At 39.8% G+C, this 27,833-nt stretch overlaps 1 protein-coding gene across 10 annotated transcripts in view; it reads left to right on the top strand.

The window, feature by feature from the left end:
- The window catches only part of Celf2 (CUGBP Elav-like family member 2), an 897,461-nt gene that overhangs the window by 699,684 nt on the left and 169,944 nt on the right, over positions 1-27,833 (top strand). For 9 of the 10 annotated variants that reach the window (XM_004662381.2, XM_045134876.1, XM_045134881.1 and 6 more), the window contains one exon: positions 16,713-16,909. In XM_004662381.2, coding sequence (XP_004662438.1) covers positions 16,732-16,909 — 178 coding nt within the window. In that variant the 5' untranslated portion in view covers positions 16,713-16,731. Of the gene's footprint in view, positions 1-16,385; positions 16,537-16,712; positions 16,910-27,833 lie in introns of those variants that run through there. The other variant, XM_045134882.1, reaches the window with a different exon arrangement.

Genomic DNA, 27,833 nt, shown 5'->3' with positions numbered 1-27,833 from the left:
GCCTGCAAAACTAAAGGCCCCAGGTTCAATTCCCCAGGACCTACATAAGCCAGATACACAAGGTGGTGCATGTGTCTGGAGTTTGTTTTCAACAGCTGGAGGCCCTGGCATGTGCATTCTCTGTCTCTCCCCCTCCCTTTCTCCCTCCGTCCTTCATTCTTTCTTTTTCTCTCACAAAAAATAAAATTCATTTGTGAGAAAGTTATGCTGTTTATAGTCCCTTTTTTTGTTTCCATGACAACAGATGTTTCTTTACCCAGTTTATAGTAATTTACAACTAGAAGTTTTTAGTGCAACTCTCATGCTGTGAGTTGAGCTGTTAAATTTAAACTTCATGATTGTTCATACATATGCTGTAGATCCAGTTTGCCACTTTGAACCTGTAAAAATAATCATATGGCTGTGTTCTGTGACTTATGCATGTACTTGAATTATTTTTCCCTCTGTATCTTTTCATGGGTAAGATAACAAGAAAACAGTCCAAGGAGTGTGAAAGGAAGTGATGATATTGGAACCTTTTTTTCATAGTTTTTGGCTTGTCTTATGTTGATCGATTTTGCTTTGAGGCAAGGCTAACTTCTTTATAGTTGAATGAGTTGTGTGGGATTTTAAGCCCTGGAGTCCTCTATTGGTTTGTGATGCCTGCAGATACACAAGTAATGTATGCAAAGGGGACCCCATACATGGCTGTGAACCACAGTGTAGAGCCTATGGCTTTAGGGTATCAGCTTCGTCACAGGAGACTCAAACGATCATGATGGCTTTAAGTAAAAGGAGGAACTGAGGCACTTTCTTGTGGACCAAACTGTAACACATATCCCTGGTCTTCAGATCTCAAAGTGAAGTGAGTCAAACAGAAAACTGGAGATAAGTGCTCCTAGGAAGAGTAGTTCATTTTCCCTCCTGGAAGTCATTCATCCTTGTCCTCCCTCTCCTTGAATATCAGGCTGATGACGTACCTATTCCTGAGTAGGAGACAGCTCTAACACAATCTGCAAGAACCATAAAGCATTATAAGAGAATTCTAAAGAAAAGAAGAAAGAAAGGCTTTGTGGGGATCAAGAACTTGCATTGTCTTTACAAGCTGCACTGCAATTTCCTACCCTAGCACTCCGGCACAGTCATATACTAGACCTGAGGTTTGATCCCCATTAACTGTCCGCTCAAAGAGTAGAGTTGGCTGTAAGGAGACAACAGTGACAGTGAGTGGGTAGGGAAGGATTTATGCAGTGCACTCTTCCTAAAATAGAGTTGTTAGCCTTACCACAGAAAAACTTACTCATGTAATAACTTCAGAATAGACTAAAATGTGGGCAGAAAGAAAGAAAGAAAAAGAGTACCACTGTATTCGAGACCTTAAATATTAGATTGTACATGCTAGCAAGTAATAAGAAATGGACAGGTAGTGACAGTGCATCTTTATTGTGGTCTGAACCCAGTGATTGGCACTCAGCAGGTTGCCTTTAGATAGTTAAAAGAAGCATATGGTTCTCCATGTCAGTAATAACAATTAAACAGTGTAGGATATAACTAGGCCAGATAGCATTAACTGTATAGAAGTTCATGGAAGAAGTCTGTCTTCTGTCTTTTTGGAGAGTGAAGAATTACCACTCTTAACTTACTACTTTTAAAATATTTATTTATTTACTTATTCATTTATTCATTTAGTTGAGAGAGGGGCCAAAGGGGGCAGAGGCAGGTAGAGAGAGGGAGAATGGGCACACCAGGGCCTCCTAGTCACTGCAAACGAACTCCAGACACCTGTGCCACTGTGCATCTGGCTTTGTGTGGGCACTAAAGAACTGAACGTGGGTCCTTTGGTTTTGCCACCAAGCAATCTCTCCAGCCCTTAACTTACTACTTATAACTTTATCACCCCTTTAATCTTTTAGCTAAGGAATTCAAAAGAATGTTCTTAAGTGGAACATAAATGTCAGCCTTATTTCTAAGTTATCTTTATCCCCATCCTCAGAAAGAAAATTTACTTTCCCTTCAGTTTCCAATCCAAGTACTAACCAGGGCCAATCCTGTTTAGCTTCCAAAGTCAGAAGAGATCAGGCATGTTCAGGGTCATATTGCTACAGTCCCTTCAGTTTCTGTCAGTAGAATTTTCTTTTGAACTGTTCTGTTTCCTCAGCCTGTATCTTTAGAATGCATCAAATTTCTATACATCCACAGTTTTCAGTTTGTCTGACTTGCTAAAATGTCAGTGGCATGTCTTTAGCTATACACTAGTCATGGATGGCTCTGGATACTGACAGTCTAATTAGTTACCCAGCAAACTAGAGCAGAGGGAAGGAGGAAGGTTGAGCCAGTCCGGGCATCATGGCGCTGGTGGTGATCTCTCTGAAGTGCACCAGCTGCCATGGTCAGACTGGGTAGAGCCCTTAGTGCCCCCAAACAAATGACAGAGCATCAGAAAAATTCTGCTTATGACTTGGTTGAGCCAGGACTAGCACCTATTTTTTCTAAGTAACAAGGAAGGTGTTTTTTTTGTTGTTTTTGCTCACATTGACCTACCAAATTTAAGCTATCTGTAGAGGGCTTTCTATACTCTCTTAAATATAGACAGATATTTAATTTTTAATACCTCTTCCAGATTTTTGACAGGTTATGCATATGCTAATAGAAAATGGGCTTATTATTTGAAGCACAGAGCTGCTTGTCACTGAAGCTTCATTAACACCGTTATCACTGCCTGGCATTTATCTTATAATTTCTAGAGCTGACTGTTGTGTCTCCATGGAAACCCAAATTGCAATTGAAACAAGTATGATAATAAAGGCATCTACCAAGATTGACAGCAAGCAAAGCCTAGTTACATTTGTTTATAGTTCCTTTAGTAGCTACAGCTAGAGACAGAAAATACGCACTTTGGGTACTTCAAATTAACTCTCTCCTGTCATGATGGTACTCAACTTTGCCTATATGACAAGTTTTAACATCTTTGGTTATGATGTTAGTAATAAGCAGTCTAATTTTTGCAGGAATCATCTCAAGCCATTGTGATATGAAATTAACTATGTTCTTATTTTGATCCAAAAATAAACTCTGGATACTTTCGACAGTATGAAATATTGGTTAGTCCTGAGCTGGCAATTTGTGATGGTGCTTAAAGAATTTCTTTTGAGGGCTGAAGTGATGGCTTAGCAGTTAAGGCACTTGTCTGTAGCCTGAGGACTCATGTTTGACTCTCCAGATCTCACAAAAGCCAGATATACAACGTGACACAAGCACTCAAGGTCATGTATGCACACAAGATGGTGCAGGCATCTGGAGTTCACTCACAGTGGCTGGAGGTCCTGTTGCACCAATTCTCTCCCTCTCTTCAACCACCCCCTGCCCTTTGCTTTATGTGTCTTCATTTAAAATAGGTAGTCTGTTGGGCTTGCCTCAAAGGAAAAAAAAAAAAAAAGAATGTGTTTTGAGGTAGAGGGAACAACCACAGAATAATATCAGAAAAATATTCCTGATGTTGAGGAATCTGACCTCATTCAACTTCATGACTTCACATTGATTTGGTTCATGTCTCAAAGCAAAGAGTTATAAAACTGGAGTGGGTCCAGAGTGAATTTTTCTGAAATTAATTTCACTCTGAAAGACTCCATCTGCCTGTGTTTGGGAAAGAGACTTAGGCAGATATATAAACACATGATCATCTGTATTCATTGTGCCCATGTAGTGTAAAAAATGAAGAAATGGCTAAAAAAAAAAAAGCTATGGGGAAATTTGATAAAATGAACCTCTTAGAATAAGAGCCATTATAATTTAGCACATATTCCTGTTTTTAGTCTGTTTTAGGGTTTACATGTAATGGTGCACATTTTAAACAAGAAATGCCAAAACCTAATTGGTGATTTGTTACTCAATAGGGTTTTGGACATGGGGCAAGGAGCTGTAGATTTCCAAATCTGAATGTGATATTTTATACTGATTTCATATTATGCTGTAATTTAGGGATTAAAACCCAGCAAAATAGAATGTCATTTAAATGACTGCCCATTTTGATAAAACTACGACATCCATATTGTAAGAAAACAATAAAGTGACATGCAGAGAGCTCTAGAAGTCTTCATTCAGCTTATGCTAGCATTTGGCAGTATTCTTTTCTATTTTGTAAATTTCTTTAAGCAGACTAATAGGCAAATGTTCTGGGCTGCTGTCTAGAAATTCAGTGTAATAACTATAGAATATCTGGTTGCCTTTTGTTATGCCTGGATAAAAAAATTGTTGAAAATTCATGACTAATCTCTCTAATGATGTCACAGTTATCTCTTAAGGGTTTTAAAACCATAGATACAATTTTTATCATTTCTGAAAGACAAAAAAATTAAGTTTTTCTTCTGGATCATTTATACATTGTTGACCTTGTAAAATAAGTCTCCCAAAATGGAGTAACTAATCCTTGTCTGCTTTTCCTCTCTTCATTTCTCTCAGCCAAAGAAAAACAGTAATAGGTAGATAAAATTAGAGCAGAATTCCTGGTAAAAGAGTAATCCAAACAAAGCTGTAGAGTCTAATAAGCAAAGTCGTTAGGTACATCTATTATCTAATGAAAGCAAATTAGAGAATGCACAAACCCCTGATTCACTGTAGGGTTAAAATGAGAAAGGACCCCTCAGTTCATCCCTAGGGAACAAAAAAAAAAAAAAAATAGCTATGGGGACATTTGATAAAATGAATCTCTTAGAATGGAGATTGTTACTAAAAGTATTAATTATATTGCTGGTTTCAATGGGAACTTCTGGTGACACAAGTCAGCTCCTGCTGTGAGTGGGTTTTGACTTCCTAGGATCTCTCTCTAGTCTGTTTCTTACCAGGTTTTGGGACTACCTATTACAAACCCTTTCTCTTGTTGGCTATTTTTAATCTCCAGTGGGTCAAAAATGCATATGTACATTTTCTAAATTGTAAAAATAAATAAAATAGTCTTTGAAGAACAGATAGCAGTGCTTTCCATAATGCTTAAAGGATGTAAATGTAGAACAGAACATTATCATACAGGTTTTCTGGCTTCTGTGACATGATTTTTTCTTTTTTTTTAATGTAAAAAAATTTTTTTTTTAATTTTTTTTGGTTTATTTTTATTTATTTATTTGAAAGCGACAGAGAAAGAGGGAGAGAGAGAGAGAGAGAGAGAGAGAGAATGGGCGCGCCAGGGCTTCCAGCCACTGCAGACGAATTCCAGATGCGTGCACCCCCTTGTGCATCTGGCTAACGTGGGTCCTGGGGAATCGAGCCTCAAACCGGGGTCCTTAGGCTTCACAGGCAAGTGCTTAACCGCTAAGCCATCTCTCCAGCCCTTAATGTAAAAAATTTTTACTGACAACTATATACCAGGATAATTCCCTCCCCTCCCCCACCTTCTCCTTTACAACTCCACTCTCATATTCCCTCCCTCTCTCCATTAGTCTCTCTTTTATTTTGATGTCATCATCTTTTTCTCCTATTATGAGGGTATTTTGAAGGTATTGCTAAGCACTGTGAGGTCATGGATCTCAAAGCCTATTTCTGTCCAGACAGTTGCATTGTAAGGAGGGGTACCCTTCCTTTGGTTCTTATATTCTTTCTGCCACCTCTTCTGCAATGGACCCTGAGCCTTGGAGGGTATGATAGAGATGTATCAGTGCTAAACATTCCTCTGTCATTTCTCAGTACTATGTTGCCTTTTGGGTCATCCCAGTGGTCACTGCCATCTGAAAAGAAGCTTCTCTAACCAAAAGCGAGAGTAGCGTTAATATATGAATATGAACATTAAATGTAGTGCTTTCAGAGTAGTTTGGTGAGCATAATATATGAATTTAGCCAGACAAGACTCAGCTTTATACCCTTAAGGTTCATGACCTCTCCTTCCATAGGCTTTTGATTTGGTTTGATTAGGTTTTCAGTACCAGGCATGTGCATAACTAGGTTGCTAGCATTTTTGCCACATACAAGTTTGAAGGCATTATCAGAAAAAAGAAATACACGTGAACCTAATAGGTTGTTAGTCTCTAGAAATTAGACTGTCTCCACTGAATTTCACTCAACTGAATTCTGATTTCTAATCTAAACTACTGTCACTAGTATGACATAATTAGATCCCATTTAGTGTCAACTTTTTATTTTCCAGGACAGCGAAAAGAAACAGTGGCATCAGAAATTTCTAATGTGTTTCTATCAAACATCATACTGCTGGCTGCCTTCCTTAGGTTGGTAGTCCATATCATTTTTTTGTTTGTTTGTTTTTCAAGGTAGAGTCTCACTCTAGCCCAGGCTGACCTGGAATTCACTATGTAATTTCAAGGTGGCCTCAAACTCATGGCAATCCCCCTACCTCTGCCTCCCAAGTACTGGGATTAAAGGCGTGTGACACCATGCTTGGCTCATTTGTATTTTTGACTACACATTACTTATGACAGAGAAAGGCAGGTCAAAATTAGGTTGGGAAGAGACCAGCCTGAGTTTAAATTTTGCCATTGACCTAAGAAAATCAGTCTCCCAAAATGGAATAACTCATTGTTGATGATACAATAAATAATGGATGGAAAGATAATCAATATTTAACAGACAGAAAAAGTTAAGCCCTCGGATAGGTACTGAATACCTATGCACAGAGGTGATCAAAGTTTTGGTCCTTCAGTCTACAGTCCAAACTAGGACTGTCCACTGAGCAGTTTGCAGTGATTTAGAAATAACAGATGATAGCCAGAAATGGGAAAGTGACTATACAGGACAGGTGAACTTGGCAAACATTTAGAGAAAAATAAGCATGACTCATTAATGTATTGGAGTTGGTGCGTTGACTCTTACGATTTAATACAATGTATGATTTAATAAGACATCCTTGTCATCAAGAACTGCAGTTTCACCCTGTGCCTACCGTGAGGTTCAATTAATTAATATTTCTGTAGGATCTGCAGTCAGAAAAGAAAGAAGTCAGAGCTGGAGGGATGGCTTAGCAGTTAAGACGTTTGCCTGCAAAACCTAAGGACCCAGGTTCCATTCCCCAGGACCCACATAAGACAGATGTACAAGGGGGTGCATGCATCTGTAGTTCATTTGTAGTGGCTAGGTGCCATGGTGTGCCCATTCTCTCTCTCTATCTGCCTCTCTCTCACACTCAAAATGGATAAATAAATAATTTTTTTAAAAAAAAAGAAGATGAAGAAGTCAGAGCAGGCAGTCTGTCTGTATTATGTGCCTGTTCAGTGTGAGACATTGCTCCTGTTCTCAGATTGCTGAGGTATCAGGAGAATTTGAATCAATAAGAATAATAGGGAAGGGGCTGGAGAGATGGCTTAGCAGTTAAGCGCTTGCCTGTAAAGCCTAACGACCCCGGTTCGAGGCTCAATTCCCCAGGACCCACGTTAGCCAGATGCACAAGGGGGCGCATGCATCTGGAGTTTGTTTGCAGTGGCTGGAGACCCTGGCGCACCCATTCTCTCTCTCTGCCTCTTTCTCTCTTTCTCTGTGTCACTCTCAAATAAATAAATAAAAATTTTAAAAATTTAAAAAAAGAATAATAGGGAAGAAGAACATGAAACTTCATTAAATGCCAAATAAAATTAAAAGACAGGAAAATATTATTTGTAGATGTATAGAATTTGCGATGGTACTAGAATGTTCTTTCAGATTAAAGTTGAATGGACAAGACCATGGGTCATGTTAGAAGAGAAATAATTGGGCTGGAGAAATGGCTTAGTGGTTAAGGCATTTGCCTGTGAAGCCTAAAGACTCCCATTCTATTCCCCAGGACCCAAGTAAACCAGATGAATAAGGAGGCACATGTGTCTGGAGTTCTTTAGCAGTGACTGGAGGCCCTGGCACTTCCACTGTCTCTTTCTTTCTCTCTGCCTCTTCCTCTCTCTCTCAAATAAATTAATTAAATATTTTTTTAAAAAGCTAAAAAGACCCAGGTTACATTCTCCAGGACCCACGTAAGCCAGATGCATAAGGCAGTTCCTGCATCCGGAGTTCGTTTGCAGTGGCTGTAGGCCCTGTCATGCCAATTTCTCTCTCTCTCCCTCCCTCTCTCTGCCTCTTTTCTCTCTCACAAATAAATAAATAAAAATAAAAAATATTAAAAGAGAGAATAATACTTGGGAATAGAGAACCTCTGTCCAGGAGTTGGGAGAGTGTGAGAGTGAAAAGTGGAGACGGGACAGATATTGTATCATAGATATCAAAAGCATGGGTTAAGGTACTGGCCTCTATACCTGTGCAAGACCAGCAGCACACATGACCAACTGCTCCAGCTAGAGATCTATGACAGGCTTTCTCTTCTGGTGGTTCACGGGCCTTCAGTTTCACATGTGTGTGTGAAGGGGAGGTGAATTAGGGACTGCTTTCCCTAAGTCCCAGCTCTTTTTTTTTTTTTTTTTTTTTTTTTGAGAGCGACAGACATAGAAAGATAGAGGGAGAGAGAGAGAATGGGTGCGCCAGGGCTTCCAGCCACTGCAAACGAAATCCAGATACGTGCGCCTCCTTGTGCATCTGGCTAACGTGGGACCTGGGGAACCGAGCCTCGAACCGGGGTCCATAGGCTTCACAGGTGAGCGCTTAACTGCTAAGCCATCTCTCCAGCCCAAGTCCCAGCTCTTTATTAGAACAGTTCTTGCTCTCTCTTTCTCTCTCATCAGCTAAATGAAGTAGTATAACTTAACCATTCTTTGGCTTTGTTTTTTCTTTTGATTTTCACTTAAACATTGGCCATAAGTGTGCAGTGTGGTTTAGGGTTCTGAATGCCAAGTCACTGTATTTGTATCAGTCATTTGTTTTTAGCTTACTGAAGGCCCTTGCCCTTTGCTCTATTACAAGTCACATCACTTAAGATACTGGTTCTTATGTATATCTCTGTCTCTTCTTATTAGCCACAGGCAGCTTAGGAACATCAATTACCCGTTTTTTCAGATGTCTCCTTCAAACCTGGCTTGTGGCTGACATAAGGCAAGCCTTCTGTAACTGTAAGAATGGGAAAAAAAATGAGGATTTTGTGTGAAAGTGACTTCTGTAAGAGGGAATTTGGCTAACACTGTTTCTTCAGACGTTGATGTCAATTTACCTCAACTGCTGTCTTATAATAAATCCAGGCAAACTATTTTCAGTGGTGGGTAAAGCAGGAGTTGTTTGCTCTGAGAGTCACAGCTGCTAAAACCTAGTCTGCAAGGAACCAGAGTTGTGTGCTTTCCTTCATTACGTGCACTTGTTACTTTCTTCCAGTGCTGTAGACCAGGAATGGAGTATAAGCATGTTTGTTTTAAAAACAAAATTGGTATTTATTTTGGGAACTGTGGGCCTGTTGTAGTCAGGTTCACCTTGCTGTAGAAATCACCCAACTAAGAGCAGCTTGTGGGAAAAAGACGTTTATTTTGGCTTACAGGCTCGAGGGAAAGCTCCATGATGGCAGGGGGAAACAATGGCATGAGCAGAGGGTGGACATTACACCCTGGCCCACATAAGGTGGACAACAGGAACAGGAGAGTGTGCCAAACACTGGCAAGGGGAAACTGGCTATAACACACATAAGTCCGCCCCAACAACACACTGCCTTCAGTAGGCATTAATTCCCAAATCTCCCATCAGCTGGGAACTTAGCATTCAGAACACCTGCGTTTATGGGGGACACCTGAATCAAACCACCACAGTGCCTATGCTGAATTTCATGAATGGTTGGTCTTCATTTTGTAATGATCTGCTTTTCAGTTTGTTGATGGCCAAATTAATCCCTCAGTCATCCCCCCCACAAAAAAACAAGCTTTTTCCAATACTTGCTCACCACAGATAGACAAATTCTGCAGTCAGCTTGGGCAAGTAAATCAGACTGCAAGGGCACCCTCCGTGGGCCACAGAGGGACACTGCTTGCCTGAGCTTCCCTTTCTGTACAGTCGGAGCAGTGGCAGTAACTTTGGCATGGGGGAGGGTGCGTATCAGGTGAGAGCCTAAGCACCTTCAAAGGTGTCTGCACATCTTGTTTGAGATGATTATTTCCCTGTTGCCATTTCTAAATGTTCACTTAAAACACTTTCCCCCTCCTTGCACACATGCCTTCTTCTTAGACCCTAAAGTCCACTTAACTATTTGTGGTAAATCAAGCAAAGAAAAGTGTTTCTCTGGTGGGGGTGATCCACATCCACTGCCTCACAGCCTTCTCAGCAAGAGTTACTATGCATTCATCCATCAGGTAACCTTGCATGCCTCAACATTTACTACTTCAGGAGAGTTTTCCAGCTTTCTGCTTTTATTATCAGACAAATTGAGATAAAGTAATCAGGTTTTCCTTTTACTTGGTGAGTCCAAATGCTGGTGTTCTGTGACCTTTGCTAAAGGATCAGTTCTCTGTGAATCATGGATGCATTTTACCCTGATAAACAGATAGGTAGCTTCCAGACCTCTGGTCAAATAAAATCTGATATTAACTCTAGTCATTTAGCAAACATCTATGGTGAATGTGTTCTTTCCAATTTACCTGGGAAAGAAAATGATGTCCTATACATTCTTATGAGATTACTATTTTTTTCAAGTTTGTCAAAGCCCAGGGAAAAGAATCTTATGTCTATGCACATAAAAGAAACTTGAACGTTTTTAGAGGAGTGCAGACTAATTTACTTATAATTTAAACATTGGAGAAGGTTCCAGATAGCCTTTCAGATACATACAATATTATTTGCTTCAGTTAATCTTCCCTGAGGATTTACCAGCTGGTACATAGCCATCTCACCTCAAAGATTTTGAACCTCATTCTATGACCAGTGTGGGTGTGGTTCATAAGACTTGCTTCCCATGGTAAATGGTAATAAAACCTTCCAGGTAAATATGGGACCATCATTTGTTTGTTTTTAACATCTTATCAGGATAATTGATATCCAGGAAGTTTTAAGTTTACCAAAAGTACTGAAGTACTCATGACCATGCCACACTTAGGACACAGCTGTACCAGTCAAGTAGAAGACTGCCTTGTTGAAAAACAATGAGGGAAGATAGAGGTTTTCATATTGGCATACATTAAGTGGTTCAGGTTAAAAGTGGCTATGGCAAGTTTACAGTGACAATGAAAGTCGAGGAAAGGTTGGTCTTCCTTTCTGATGTGCCGCAAGAAAGTTGTGCCACCGGTCCTCAGGTTGCCCTAATGCCAGTTTGTAAAGGAGATGATGCTCTTCTTAAAGACCCAACACCATCAAGACAAACAATGTACACAACTCAGTGCTGTTGAATTTCATGCCGGCTGTGCAACTTGCCAGAAGCACAAGGCCCATTGCCAGGTCCTTCCTTCTGTTTTTGCCTTATGCAGCTCAGTGTTGGATAGTTTCCTGTGATAACCAAAACAAAGCCTGTTTCTTTGTGTGCTGTCACTTAAATAAAAGTGATATTAAAAAATGATTCTCAGCCAGGCATGGTGGCTCACGCCTTTTTATCCCAGCACCCAGGAGGCAGAGGTAGGAGGATTGCTGTGAGTTCGAGGCCTCCCTGAGACTCCATAGTGAATTCCAAGTCAGCCTGAGCTAGAGTGAGACCCTAGCTTGAAAAACCAAAAAAAAAAAAAGATTCTCAAGCCCTTTGTCAAAGTGACTTTGTCGGCTGCCTGGCATGATGGGACTGCAGCTAGGACTGTAGGAAGAACGCTGGCACAGATGGAGAGGGGTGGTTCTTTGGCAGCATACTCAGCAGCTGGTCACTCACAGCTCCATCTAAGCTTCTGTGTTGCTCCCCACAGTGTACATGACACCTTGTCAACTCTCTGGCCTGCATGCAATTGCCTGTGAGCCTGGGGGACTAAACTGTACACAGAAGGGGAGTCACACCAACCATTCAGGAAGCTGGTCATATTATCTGAATTTTCTTTTTCATAAGTTACTCTGTGCATCTAAACCATAGCCTTGCTAAAGGGTCCTTTTCTGAATTAGTACAAGTATTTATGGGCACTTGGCATTTTCTCAAGCCATTTTATAAGTCTGCTGCTCTCATTTGATATAGATACAGAAAGTATAACATGGAAAGCTTTCCAAAGACAAGATGAAAGATTAGAAATCTCAGTTTGTCTTGTTTCATTCTCTCGAAGGAAACTTGCAAATTATGAGGCCTTATGAAAAATGTTCCTGAAATTAATAATAATAACAATTATGTGTTGAATCACTTATTTTTAATGATATACTTCTTTAGAGGAACTTCAGAAGATTTTGCATATCCTCTGTTGATCTAATTTCTTCTTACTTGAAAATAGAGTAGGGAAGTAGGTCAGTGTATTGCTAAAAGCAAAACGTAAGCACTCTCATTATTTCCCCAACATCATTAGGTTTTCGTTTTGTCTCTAAGATGGATACCAACAATGCTCCCCTGGCTTCTTGCTCAGTTCCATTTGGCATCTGTCCTAGAGAAGCCTTAAAGTGGCCCTGTGCCAGGGGCCAAAGCAGAATTGGCACTCAAGATCTGGTTGCAGTTTGCAGGCAAGGTGCCCACAGCAATGTGGGTGTCTGTGTCCAGGGCCTGCAGTTGGTCACAGTCTTTGTGAAGTATTACCCTGGGGCTTCTCCAGTGCAACTTAGTTCACGAATTAGAAAGAGAAGATGATTGGCTTTTAAGTCTTACTTATCCACATTGTACAATCACTGTTTGTTAGGGGTATGATACTGCATAAGTCACATTAGTTCTGTCACTTAGTTGCTTCATTACCAAAATGAAGATGATTCCAACTGGAGCTGTTGTGATGTTATATGTCATGTACTTGGCAAAGGTTTCTGGCAAAAGGTAGGCTGTCTATAAATATGATTTGAATTTGAATCTAAATATCTGTACTATAAAAGGCACTCTACTGGATTCCAAGGAATCCAGGGAGTGAAGAGAAGCAAGCTAAAGTTAATTTCTATGCCAATTGGTTTCTTTTAGACAAGGTCTCACTCAGAGTTTGGATATGTGACCCCACAATTATTTCTTTGTGATGATTGTATTGACTCTGTGACCACTGGTAAGAACCCCTGGAGGCTTAATTTAAAACATGTCATTGGCTTACTTAGAAGTGTCTACACCTACAATCCTATGAGGACAAAAGTCTCTGAGAAAGAAGCATCAGCCAGAACATGAAGTTTTAGAGTTCAAAGGAGGAGGAGTTCGGTGGACTAAAGCAAAGTTTACCAAACTGTTGGCTACATCAGAATTTTAGTATATGGGATTCTGAAATAGTAGTGTTTTAGTCAGTTAAATATGACTATCTCTTCCAAATAAAAGCTCTGATTGGGAAAGTATGTTGTTGTTGGTGCTGGTCGTTTTAATTTACATGGCAACTAAACGTGATTGGATTGACTTAACAGGCACAGTTGCTGTACCTATAGCAGAGGCACTTGGTTATTTGCAATGGCAGACAGTTAAGGAAGGACACAGATAAGAATGAGTGAGAGCTGCTTCACAGACTCCAGAGAACAGGAAAGAAGAGTCGATAGGAATGGTTTTCTAAGCAGCCTGAGAGGAGTCAAGGTCAGCACTTTGTGCTATTTCCCACTGACAGAAAAAAGGTCCATGTAGAATTCTTTTAGTGCTGCCTTTTAATTGGCAAAGTACTTCCAGGGACCCAGTATGACTAGCTCTCCACTTTATCTTCCCATTGTTTTACCACTAGCTGTTCATTTTCACCCCAGCCAGATTAGACAGATGCTTGGCCACATTGTGGATTAGAAATACATTATACTTTTTTGCCAAGAAGGCATAAGCTTATAACCTTAGAAAAGGAACTTATGTCTTAGATGTTAGTATTTGAAAAATACTACTTTATCATAGGGTGATTATGTAACTTCAAAACATAAAGCACCTAGCACCTTGTATATAAAAGATATGTATTATTATTTAGGTTATGAATTTGTTTGTGTTTAAACTAAGATAATTTTCTCTTGAAAAAAATAGATTTATGATGGTCACTCACCTCAATAACAAGGAATTCACTGAGGAAATAACAAACATTTAAGACCATATATTCTGAGCTATGTTCTGCACAAAACACGTGTCTGTATGTGGTGGCGTCTGTGAAGCTTAGAGTAGGCAGTGATGGTGTTGAGATACAGAGGCCATGCTCCCAGCCACTCACTACAGGCGCCCAGCACATGCAGAGGTCTGCAGATGTCAAGGAAGGACGGCTGACTGAGAACAGTCGTGAACATACACTCGCCTGCCTAAAGACCAAGGGGATAAGCTTTCCTTCTCTGTGTAATTGGTGAGTTTGTATTTTGGAGAAAGTATAAATGCTCCTCGTTTGGAAAAACTGATGAGTGCTCCAGAATTCCAAGTTTAGACATTAAACAAATGTACAGTGCCTCACTCTCACACCATATTAATCATGCATGCTGTCACAGATGAGATGCAGTAACCCCATTTTTCAGGCTTCTGTTTTCTGGCAGTTTAGACCTGTGGCAGTACCTTCCTCTTGGCATTATAGTCAGCTATCAACAGCAATAATCACGAGTTCTTCCTGTCCTAGAAATAAGTCTTGCCACATTCTTCACTTTCAGTGTGCTGCAAATACTGCATTCTGTAAGACATGGGGCTTTGCCACTTCCACCTGCTGAAATCACAGCTCCACCCAGTTAAACTCTACTGAGTCGTCAGAGTGATTAGAAATAAGTATAGGTGCATAAGAACAAGATAAACAATTTAGCTCTAATATAAACAAGCATACATTGTACCTAAATTGTTGAAAGAAGATTTTGTACTCAATATTTTATTCAGGAGAACATTTTTATAACAATGAGGTTGATTAGAGCACTATCTGAAAATGCCTCAAGTATGACAGTCTGATTGTTTATCTCAAAGATAAAGAAATAAACTGGTAAAATAGGGGAATAGAAGTAAAAGATAAAAAGCCAAGACATAGCAAAAAGTATATTTCATCATTTTCCTTTGTGAATTACACCTAATTTAGGATTTCTTCATTCCATGGGCATTTGGCTTTAGCCATCACTACTGTCCTTTTTTTTTTCCTCTTTGAACCCAGGCTGTCTTCAAACTCATGATCCTGTGTACTTTATACTAGGCATCACAGACACGCTGTGTCTTATTTGTTTAAGGGCTCAGAACAGACCTAATCTCACAGCAGATTTAAAGTGCCTTTTGTTGTTGTTGTTGTTTTTCTAACCAAATAAAGAACTCTGCTTAAGATATGTCTTTGAATGTCTTGCAGTGAAATCACACATGCCATTTACATTTCAGTGTGTCCCTCTGACCTATTTTTAGGGAGGGGGATTGTGATAGGGTCTCACTCTAGCCCAGGCTGACCTGGAATTCACTATGTAGTCCCAGGCTGGCCTCAAACTCAAACTTCCTACCTCTGCCTCCCCCTCCCCCCACCAGTGCTGCAATTAAAGGCATACACCACCACACCCAGCTTTGACCTTTGATTTTGGACTAGGCTGGTCTCCTGCAAGGCTGTCGGTGGTGGAGCCTTAGCTCTGTGCTTGTTGAAATGTTTTGTGTTTTCTTGGGCTGCGTTGCTGAACCAGGAGCACAGCCTTGCAAAGGAGTGCTGACCCGAGGCATTCAGTCTTCTTATAGAGTACCTGTAGGGTGCATGGGAGGTGGCGGAGGTGGTTTTGTTGTGATATTTACTCTAGCTCAAAAGGAGAGGGAAGAAAAGGAAGGTCTTCATCATCATATTGCATGATAGTAGCCAGAACTATAGGCTTGAAACAAGTGGTCTCTTCCAAATGGGGATTTGGGAAGTGTTAGGAAGAAAGACATCTAAAAACTTATGTTTTGGGTTCTTTTTCTTTCCCAAACGTGTGATTGTTTAGAACTTAAGTGCAACATCTGGAAGTCAGATATATAGAGAAATTTATGGAGTGTGAAAGGTTTGAAATATTCAATGTACTTTAGTGGGAACCCAACTTTCTGAGTTTTCTTGTTTTGTTTTTGTTTTTGGGTGGGGGGCAGTGTTTCTTTTTTCCAGCACAAAGCAGGCAACTCTGAGATCATTTTTGCTTCTCTGAACTAAGCCCTTTGTGCCTGAGTCCCATAACAACGCTCTTTTTAAAAGAGAACCCCTCCCAGACCTAGCTCTTTCCCCAGTGTGTGCAGCCAATCAGCTGCACCGAGCTGCATAGCTGGAGCGCTTTCCATTGTGAGCGGCAACGGCGTACCGATTCGATGCACACATGGATGCCTCGCGCACTCTGCAAATTCATCACCAGCATCTTGCATTAGTCATCTGACTGACTGCCAAGTGTTTCATTTTCTTTCCATGTGACTTTATTATTACCACCTCTCCCCTCTCTTCCAAAACCTCCAAAAAAGGGCGGGGAATGGGAAAGAGGGAGAGACATCCAGCCCTGCCTTTCTTTCTCAGTGATACCCGTGCAGGGCTGATAAAGCTGCCCGCCGTGATGTTGATGGCAGGCTTGTCAATGGAGATCTGCATTTAACTTGCAGCTGCCTCCCAAGTCCTGGGTAGGAAATGTCCACACCCTGGGTGACAGGCAGCCAGGCGCTGCCTGTGCTCGAGAGTCTCTGCTGAACAGCAGCAGCATGCAGTGAGAGCCTTGCTGCTGCCCTTGCTGCTGCCACCAAGGAGCAACCAAATGGTGCCTCTGCTTTGTTTTAGTTCATCACATTTCTACGACTCATTAGGCACTTTCCCCTGTGCTCCTCTTCCTCCTTCCGCCTCCTTACCCCCTCCCCTACTATTTTTTTCTTCCTGTCCCTCACCCTGCAGCCCTAACTCTGGCTCCTGGTTCCGTTTTTTTTTTTCTTCTGACAGTAACGGCACAGCCAACAAGATGAACGGAGCTTTGGATCACTCAGACCAACCAGACCCAGATGCCATTAAGATGTTTGTCGGACAGATCCCCCGGTCCTGGTCGGAAAAGGAGCTGAAAGAACTTTTTGAGCCTTATGGAGCTGTCTACCAGATCAACGTCCTCCGGGACCGGAGTCAGAACCCTCCCCAGAGTAAAGGTACAGACAGCATGTGGCACTGGGGTATGGGTCAGCCAGGTGTCAGGGTGGGTCCCACAGCTGTTGTGGGCATTCCTGGGCATCCAGAGCTCCCAGAGCCTCCGTCCTCAGGAGGGAGGGCAGAAGAGAGGAAGGGTGGGCTGGCTGGGAGCAGCTGGTGCTGGCAGTCTTTGCATTCTGGCTGCTCCTCCCTGAGCTCCCACCCGCGGAGACAGGTGGGACTCCCCAGAGAGGGAGGGCAGAAACACTGTCCAGTGTCCATCTAGTGGCCCGGTCCACTGTGAGGTCATTTTCTAGGCATTGCAGACTCTTTATGGGTGGGGTAGCAGGGATTAGTGTTTCCCAGCTTTGTGTTTCAGTAGCTAATTCTTTCTGTTACCATCCCATGATTTTTCATGTAATTACAATGGCTTTGCACTTTTCCATAGCTTGTTGGGACCTTGAAATACCATATAAATTGTTACTATGCTGCCACTGGTGTGAGGGGGAAAAGTATGCTTTGAGGAAGGACATCTATTTTGGGGGGAAGTGACCCATTGGGGATCATTAAGTGGAATTGTGCCTTTTGGAAACAGGGGTAGCACCCTAGTGGCTTGAGATAGTTAACACACCGTAAGAAATATTGAGGTTTACGCCCTTATCAGTAGGAAGATTAAAGGGTATGGTGCGGTGCTTACTCCTGCCTCCATTTTAGGATGTGATGGGGGTAGAGGTTGCAGTCATTACCATAGAGGCCAGAGACCACTGTACCAGGTTGATGCTTCTGTGTGTGCAAGTTCTGCTTTGCACCCTCTGTACAGACTGAAGTGAAAGTACCTCCTCGGCTGCTTGGTCTCTATCGCTACTGTAACCCTTTTCTTCCTCTGTTGTTGATATCTCTATCTCCCTCCCTTTCTCCCCCCCCCTTTCCTCTCAGAGCTTCTCTGTTTCTCAGTGGATATCATAGTTCCTTTTTTGCCATGCCCTGATATTTCTGTCTGACTTTATTTTTTCAGTTGCATCTCCTAAGCGAGAGCTCAGTTTAGCTTGTGGTGTGCTCTTTAGTTAGACACACAAACTTTTGCCCATACTTTCCTCTGAACCTATTCCTTATTAGCAAGGCTAAAAGATAAGAGTAAGAAATCTTGGATTCTGAGAGATGCAGAGCTGTTGCTTATTCCCTATAGTGCTGAGGTCTGACCAGGTTTGAGGGAGCTTTTTAGGGAATTTAAAAGCCCATGCCAGTACTTACAAAAAGATCAACAGAGACTTGCCTTTAGATTATGTTCATGAGACTTTTTTTTTTCAATATTTGAGAGAGAAGCAGAGATAGAGAAAATGAGTGGGCACACCAGGGTCTCATGCCTCCACAAATGAACTCCAGACACATGTGCCACTTTGTGCATCTGGCTTTATGTGGGTACTAAGGAATTGAACCTGGGTCCTCTGGCTTTGCAAGCAAACTCATTCAGCCACTGAGCCATCTCTCCAGCCCCATAAGACGAGTTTTCTATCTTAAAATAGATCATGGAATTCTAGAACTGTTTTAAAAAGATTATAGAATTTTATTGCCACACATTTGATCAACCTGTAATTTGAAAAGTAGAAAGTCATATAACTAAAAATTTAGATAAGTTAAAACCTCATAATTAGAATAGCAGACCTTCAGTGTATATATTCTGAAGATATTTATCCATATCTTTACCACACACAGAAAATAGTTTGTTTTAATACTTTCATAGTATACTACTTAGCAAAGACAGAATGCCATATAAGACTCAGCTAACATGTCACCAATAAGGGTCCTTTCCAGCCAATACTTTTAACCATCGAGCCTTCTCCCCAGCTCCCAATTTAGCTTTTGAATCCACACACCTTACTTTGGCTAAGAGCTTTTTCCTAGTCAAGTAAATACTTGTGTATGGCCTAATCATGCTAGTACTTTTTCTCTTTTCCCTAGGTTCTCCTTTGAACAACACCTTATCCTGAATGTATTTTAAACTAACATTATGTTAACTTTTTTTTTTTTTTATTTGAGAGTGACAGACACAGAGAGAAAGACAGGTAGAGGGAGAGAGAGAGAATGGGCGCGCCAGGGCCTCCAGCCACTGCAAACGAACTCTAGACACGTGCGCACCCTTGTGCATCTGGCTAACGTGGGACCTGGGGAACCGAGCCTCGAACCGGGGTCCTTAGGCTTCACAGGCAAGCGCTCAACCGCTAAGCCATCTCTCCAGCCCCATTATGTTAACTTTTGCTCATTAGATTTTCTACCTAATTCACAAAAGTGGTTTGCAGAAGATCAGGGTCTTGGAGAGGAAAGGAAGCCCAGTAAGGGAACTTTTAGAAGACACAGAAGACACATCAGGCCCTCTGCTAGGATATGTGTATATATAGCTGTTACCAAAATACTGACAGTAGATGAATTTAGCCATATTTCACAAATAAAGAAACTGGGGCTCAAAAATATTAAGAAACGTAGCTCAGTTGCCCAGAGTGAATAGTGAACACCGTTCTTCTGTCTTCATGTGTGTGTCTTCATTTTGTCTCTCAGTGAAATGAGACCCAACCCCAGCTCTGAACTGCTGTGTTTTGTGGCTTAGGTCAGAAGCCTTCTCCTTTAGCTAAGAGTTCCTTAAGTTAAAAAAAGGACATTTTGCCCTTTAAGAGCACTGATGGTTTCATTTCTGCCTTTGGGTTTAGTTTTTATACTCATGGGTTTGGATTGCACATCACTTCAACTCATGGTATCATGGGATAAGAGTTAGAGATGAAATCATTCAAATCTTACCTTTGGAAATACTGGTCAATTCCCATTACTGTGAACTCCAAGTCTCACATCAAATATTGCTTGAAATATGTGGGCTGTCAGCCAAAGCTTGAAAGGGCTTTTGTTATACCGATATCTCTGTTGTAAAGGTATTTGCTGTGATGGGATTTGGGCTATATAATGACATTGCTCTTAGAGGGTTACAAACCTTAGCTGTTTACATATAGAAAATAAAAGCCACCACTTTCTGTATTAATGCCTAATATAATTTTACCTGTTCATATGTAAAATAAGACCCTAAATTTACATTGATTTTTAACTCTGTCAGCAGAGTAAAATTAGCATGTTTTCACAGCACTGATGTCAGCCTCAGAAAGTAGAATTATTGGAGGCTTGATCTAAATATGGTTTAAATTATCTAAGTAAGACTTTTTGGAACAGCCCTGATTCATTGCCTCACTGGCCTTGATGCTTCCAAGGAAAGAAACAAATACATGTTATTACTTAATTCAGGTGAATTAGATCTTCACATTTTATGTCCTGCTTAATCAGAGATATGAAAGCTTTGTCCTGATTTTGACTTAAGAGTTGGAGTTTAAGCTATTTTTTCACCGTATAGATGTAGGTATTGTCCAAACAGGCTCAGGAACTCTGGAAAACCTGACTATGTCAACTGTCTTAACCTATTAGGACTCAAGATGAGCATGTTTTTTTTTGTTTTATTCAGTGTCTATCTGCCAAGCGTGTTGCTAATGAGAATACTATATAGTAAGTTTTTTAAGTCCTTTTATTTACTCATTAGTAAGAAAGAGAAATAAACTAAGGATGCATTAGGGTGTCTTCCCACTACAAATGAACTCCAGATGCATGTACCACTTTTATGAATCTGCCTTTACATGGGCACTGAGGAATGAACTAGAGCCTATAGACATTGCAAACAAGCACCTTTAACTGCTGAGCCATTTCCCCAGCCATATGTTTAAAAGAAATAAAAAAAGACTAAGCAGATGTTATTTCCTCTGTTTGGTATTGTTTTTGCTCATTCCTACTCATCCAAAAAAAAAAAAAAAAATGACTTTTGAAATCAGGAAAGCCTAAATTCAATTTGTGCTTCCAACACATGCCAAGTATTGACCTTGAGTACATGTACATTCCTTAATCATACCTAAAAGTAAAGATAGTCCTCATAGGGCTGCTCAGTAGTGAAGATACATGTTTTAACACAGAACTGAAATTTGGTAGGAACTTGTTATAATGGAGAACAATTATTATAGTTGTTATCATTACTAATGTCTCCAAGAACGTAAAATTTAATAAGAATAATAAAATAAGCTCACAGGTCATTATAAGGTAAAGGAACATAAGATAAGAGTAAGTTTAAAAGAAAGAGATAAGCATATTAAATTACAGAGGTTCGGAGAAGGAATACATAATTTTATGCTTATAGAAGATAAGAAAATACAGAATCTGTACCAGGGATTGAAAACAGCAAAGGTGATGTTGAACATTAACAGTTGTCCTAATTCAAGCAAGCAGGTAAGAAAATAAAGGGTGTACTCTAGAAACTGAATTCTCACAAATTTCAAAAGAAATGTGAAGTATGTAAAATAAGATGGAAGAAGGGAAAATCACAAAGCCTATAATTTATAGAATAGGGCTAGTTACAGTTTATTCTTAAAATAAAACTAATTGAAATTTCTTTTTAGACAGTGCAGAATCTGGAAAGGGTACTTCAACAAGAACGAGGCTAGGAAAGTAGTAGAGTGTGTTGATTTCTGTTGAGAGACTGATACTGCCCATCCTGAATAGAAAGTGATGGAGGCATAACGAAAGGGAAAGAAAGGAACTGGATGAATAGGGGCAGACGTGATGGGGAGGTTTGGGCTTATCTGGAAAAGTAGGGAAGGAGTCACCCATGATAAAGGCAAAGAAGAAACATGCTGAGTTAGTTCCGAGGTGCCCCCAAAGAACCAAGAAAAGATTTGAAGATTGGTACAAGTAGATAGCATTTCAGAGGAAAAGAGGAGGTTGAGGACAAGAAGAAGAACTGCAGAATATACAATTCTTGTCTAATGCTCTGATCATGAAAGAAGAAAGCTGACATATGTATTGCTATTGTTGCTTTTGCCAGTAATAAAAAAGTACAACAAAAATATGATCATAAAAGTGTAAACAAGATTTGAATCAGTGTCCTTGAATGAAGACAAGGAAAACCTGAAAAACATAAATAAAAGGGTAGAAACAGAGAATTTGAGATAACAGGTTAGTTAAGAGGAAAGGTCGCAGAAAATTCCAGTATATAGGAAAATAGGTGGTATTTGGTAGACATGTCCTCTTTTTGTAGTAGAGAATATATTTCAGAGAGCACTGGGTGGGATTGCAGACTTAAATGGTCTTAAGTTACTGCTTTGGAAAATTTGATAGGAAAAGTAGAGCTATTAAAGAGCAGAAAGGGCACATATACACTTAGATTGTAGTTCAGAGTAGACCCTGGTGGCTGAGGCTCTCGAGAACCACAGCAGATAGGGAAAATAATGGTCTGTGAAGAAGCTGGAAATGGAGTTATGAGTAACCTAGAGTTGGATGTACGTAAGCAGATTTGGTATAAGGCTGGGAATGTTAGCAAATATGTTAGAATGTACTTTCCAGGGTCTAAAGTAAGCAAATTTGTAAAGGTGAAAAATTGCTTCCTAGTCTGGGAGAAGAAAGATTTGAAGGTTTGTTTCCCAAGTAGGATAGAAGAAGTGAAAGATACATAAGTGGTTGTTTTCCAGTGAGAACCTATAAATGGTATATAAATTCAATGGATTGGCCCGTAATTTTCTTTATGATAAATCAGAATTGTAACCCAGGATCATGGCGCTCTGAAAAAAAAACACATTTTATAATGAAGGCTTAATATATTTTTCTTATTTAAAGTTGTTAGTTAATGGTTCTATAATTTTATAGGAATGAAAACTAAGTAACTAGGTTAAAATCACTTAACCTTTGAGGTTGTAAGATAGGAAAGAAACCTCAGTCCTTATCCATTGTCATGTTGATCACATTTGTTTGGGGGTGTGTTCCTTCTGTGCTGTTGTTGCCCTTCGCCTCCATCTTCTCTTCCCCCCAGTCCTTTCCCTCTCCTTCTCCTCTTCTCTTCTGGGATGAATTCTCAGCCAAAGGAGAAATTGAAAGAGGAAGTGGCTTCTGTTGACTATCTCTGTGTAACCCAGGCCTGAAGAACAGAACTTCCTTTTTCCTTGAGATGTCAGAGAATAAGCACTGTGCCACCAATTACAGCCCTGCAGTGCTCAGAGCTCAGTTATCTGGGTGAAACAAAAACTAAATTTATGTCTCCATTGGGAAGTTATTACCTTTAAATTTCCAAAGAGCAGCTTTCATGATGCTTAGGACACTATTACTATTTCATTTCCTTTCTTCAGGCTGCATTTATAGTGACCCAAGAGATTAGCCCCATTGATCTTAGAGTATGATGGCAAGTCATTTATTTTCCTCTTACAGACTTTACTCAGTTTTCATGAACTACTCATTAATAAAAATCTTTGTCCTAATCTCTCTTTAGTACAATGGAAAGTTTCTTGAGAGGGAGACTAGATGACTAGAGGATGAACAGGGACAAGGGAAAAGACACCAAAAAAGGAGAGGGTAAAAAACACTAAGTCCTAACTATTTATTTCAGAATTTGGCAGAGAGACAGCACCCAGCAGAGATGACTCTTCAATGCTCTGGTAGAATGAGGATAGGCTGTGGAGTCAGGAAACTTATAGCTTGTTCTTATTGTTACAAGCTAGTTTAGAGAATTAGTCTCAGTGTTTGTTTGTTTTTTTAATCCACATGATAGGAGTAATACTATACAGATATAAAGAACAAATGATGAACACTAGAGTCTCATGAGAGTTGATAATCTTATAAGCACTATTCTTTAAAATGTTACAGGTTTGGCCTTCTTTCTAAGGAAAGTTGTTAGAGGGCTGCAGTGAGAATGAAGTTCATGTCCAAATTTTATTCCATTCCTGTCTTCCTAAAACCCTCTGCCAGAGGCTTCACTTAAATAATAAATGTGGTGCTAGGATTACAGGTGTGTGCTACCAGACCCACCTGTCCTCGTTTCTTAAAAGCTAGAGGTGCTGACCTGGATTGGATGGAATGAGCCTATTTTTAGTAGTCCTGCCTCAGTGGCCCTCAGGAAAGATTCTTTTATCCTGACTTAATTTTATGCTAACATAAATCTCTGTATTATTTACTGTGATATTCTTTTATTGTTGGCTGACCAAGAGCCAGAAGGACAAACATAAAATATAGCCAGAATTTCTCTATTCATATAGCATAGCTTTTCATCCTGCCCTTGTGAAAGCTAGATTCACTAGTTATATGGTTATATTGAAAGTTAACAATGCAGTTTTCAAATGGAGTTTAATTACTCTGATTTACACAGATAGATAAAGTAGGGAGAAATGCAAAACAGTTTCTTTTTAAGTTGTAATAAGAATGAATCACTTTCCATGCTCCTCTGAAGAGAGTGACTGGGTTGTGCCTGGTTTCTGTTACTGCTTTCAAAGGGCAGTTTATATCCTAGCACATAATATTTATCTTGGGTACATTTTGATCTTTACATCTCTTGAGAGAAAAAGAGGAAGAAAAGGAATGGGAGAGATACAGGACACACAGAGTGCCAATATCAAAGCCCAAATCAAAGAGGACAAGAAATTACTTGAGGCTGCCTCTGACCATTTTATTTGCTTCTCCACTGTCTGGAACATTAAGCCTTCAGCAAGTTCCCAGTTGTCTTGTCCCCAGTAGATTTGCATCTCTGGAATTAAAATTTAGAAGAATAAAGAAAATAGGCTCTGGAAAAAAAGAAAGACTTAGTAGAAGTTGAACATGACAAGAAAATGTGGGGCTCTTGACTTATGTCTGTCTGAATTCCTCCAATACATACTTCAACTTGATGGAAAAGTGAATTCTAGGGACCCTCACAATTTGCATTTTCACTGTGGGTTTATAGTTTGCCTGCCTAGAGAACTCGTTTGCCTTTTCATTGTACCCAATGAAGCTTTTCCACAATAGAGATGTTCTAGCATCAGTTACACAAATTGTACCACTGTGGATTACCAGACTATGGGGCTTTGGAAATGAACAGTCCAGTTTCCAAGCTGGAAAGAGAAGTACTTTCCACACAATAACCCTATTATTTACTTAGAAACATGCAGGTATTGCCTGAGAGCTGCCTTAGCTTTCGTCCCTTTCTTTCTCACACTCCCAAGTTCTTTCCAATGAAAATTTGTAATTAATCACTAGCATTAAAAATGATATCACATACTTTTGAGGTTTATTATCTTTAATAATTCCAACCATAGTAAATAAAAAAAAATGTTCTTAGTGCCAGTTTTTTGGTCTTAGGTTTGTAGATTGTTTTAAAGATTGACTTTTTGTTCTTATACATAACACTGCAGATATGAATAAAGTCTAGACCCGAAGTCGCAGGTTCCTTTTCCTCATCCTAAGTCTGGTGCTCCCTGCATTTTCATGCTTTGTGTTCTTCTGCTGGCTGACACAGCGTCTAACAAGAACAGCTTTTCCTCCAGTCGGAAGTAGGCATGCCAGATTGTGCCACTGTGACTAAATACAGAGTGACCAGTACAATCATCAAGACTTTTGGAAATTAAGTTAAGAAGAGATGGAAAGATAGCAGGACATGTGGGAAAAGGTAGAGATTTACCTAAAATAATAGTACCTTAAAATAAAAGTATGTGTTTATGTAGTAAATGATGGATGATAGCATGTTAAATTTCAGGATAACTTGTTAGGAGAATTAAAAGTGTTCTGATCAATACTGTAAAGTTCAGTAGAAAATAGTTAGACATTAGGTACCTTAGTGACACATTGGGATTAGTTCTAAAAGAACTTGGCAGTGAAGTACAGCAATTAGAAATCATGCAGCATCAACTTCAGATGTCTGAGGTTGCTTTCAAATCCACTTTGAAGAGCTCATGCTATGAAGAAAGTGAATGTTAGGATGATGGATTATTTTCGCTGCATTCCTCCCATCTGCTATCTCACTTGAGTTGTATGGACAGCCACATAAAGGTATCAAGCAAAGTAGCAAATATTCCTGTGACTGGAAAAGGGAGCTAGTCAACTGAGTGGGGACAAATCATAATGATAAAACAAATTGTTCAAAGTAGGTGGGCATGGCAGTTGAAACACTACAGGAATTGGTATTTAGGATCAATACATTTTCACTTTCTATGTAAATTACTGAGAAAGACATCTCTACTTCAGTATTCACACACTGGCATTAACTCACATTGGAGAAATCCATAAACTACACTTCATATAGTGGTCATTTTGAAGAAGAAAGGCATCTAGTACCTCTATTCTCATTAGAAAATCATAGATTACAATCAGAGAAAGACATTAAAGCATAGAATTAGAATATTCTCTTCCTATATTCTCTAGCTGACCTGGAATCCAATCATTACAAAATATGTTTCAGTGGGCTAGGCCTCAGGTTTATGTAGCACAGATTCTGCAGCCTCCCCTGCTTGGGGATAAAGGTCTGTCTCTTGACAGTAGTCTGTAGTGTTTGTGGTCTCTCATTTGTTGCCTTTCTCCTTCCTTTTGTTCTTTTAGTAAAACTGAAAACTGCTTCTGAACTACTATAGCTTAATGGAAACCAGTCTGTAGACATGCAGAGAGATAGGAACATACAGCAGGGGAAAGAAGCACAGAAAACAAGGCACGCAAGAAGCTAACGGTCATAACTGTTTCCCAATGCCAAAAATTACAAATTGTGCCAGAAAGAAAGTGCTATAGAAGAGAAAACTCGCAACTTTTCACAAAGAGCCTTTTTGCTCCTATCTAGGCTACCATGCCCGATATTAGGAAGTTTTACCGACGTTGTATCAAGGAGGATGAGGGGTTCCAGAGGAGAGTAGCATGAATCACACAAAGGTCTGGGAAGGTGGACCCATATGGAAAGGTCTGGGAGGTTAACTTTAAAGGCCTGAGAGCATTGAATCATAAACATGAAAAGAGGGAAGAGCTGCAGGCAGACATTAAAAGGAAGTATTGTGCTCTCAAAAAAAAAAAAAGAGGTGAATATGATTGAAGTTTTGAAGATGCTGGGGTGCAGAGAGAGGCTATATATATATAGATAAGTTCTTTCAATTAATGTTAAGTCCTGGGATTCTGTACTTAAAATGTTGGAACAGCAGGTAGAGTACAGAATTTGAACCAAACTTTTTACACAGCAAAGGTGGTGAACTTAGTAAGCACTGTGAAAGTTGAGATGCTAAGAACAGCTAACTTCTCAGTTCCAGGAGTGTACCTCGGACCACTCCTTATAAGCTGTAATGTACAACTCTTCTATAACACTGAGTTGAAAGCCTTGCGTCCCTTTTAATGTTTAATTTAATATAGAATAGAAAAAATTAAAATACATGACCCAGAGAACTAACAGTATATACCAAGAGGCAATTCATCTGACAATAAGTATTTATTGGTGAATATTGTATATATGGCATTGTACTTAGTGCTGAGAATATAAAGATAAGCAGGACATGTACTTTACAAAAGAAGCGATTTTAGGTGTTAAAGAGTTCTATAAATTATTTTGAAATATAGAGCCACCTATTTTTTGGCAATATGTGTGTGCACGCACACATGCATGCACACATGTATAGTGTACTCTTCTATGTTCTCTTCTGGAGAATACACTTAGAGAGTATGACAATTCAGTGTTGTTCCTATAGCAAAGGTGAAGTGAGAGCTTAGGAAGTCAAGGTTATATGATAGAAGTCTACTGCTTTTTCCTTTCAGGAACATACCCATATGGCCTCCTTCTTTCTCTTCATTTTTACTTTTCTTCCTTCAAGTATGCATAAAGAATTTAGAACAGAAACAATCAAAACATATTTATAGTGTGCTTTTCTAAAGGTTTCTCATGTAAATACATGGATATTAAATTTTCTTGAGCCTTTCCATTATATAACTCATTCATCAGTAATGCATCAAGATGGCCTTCTGTTGCATAATGGATCCTAGATTGACATGAACAAACATCTGTTGTTGGGGTTACTTACAAATACATGGCTTAAGGGTTACAGGAGCATGGTTGCCCCTCTGTCACCTTCCTTACTGAAAAGGCAGCATGAATGATACCTCAAAAGG

The sequence above is a fragment of the Jaculus jaculus genome, chromosome 15, assembly GCF_020740685.1.
Source record: "Jaculus jaculus isolate mJacJac1 chromosome 15, mJacJac1.mat.Y.cur, whole genome shotgun sequence".
Classification (NCBI taxonomy): Eukaryota; Metazoa; Chordata; class Mammalia; order Rodentia; family Dipodidae; genus Jaculus; species Jaculus jaculus.
This window is presented reverse-complemented; position numbering and strand designations above follow the sequence as displayed.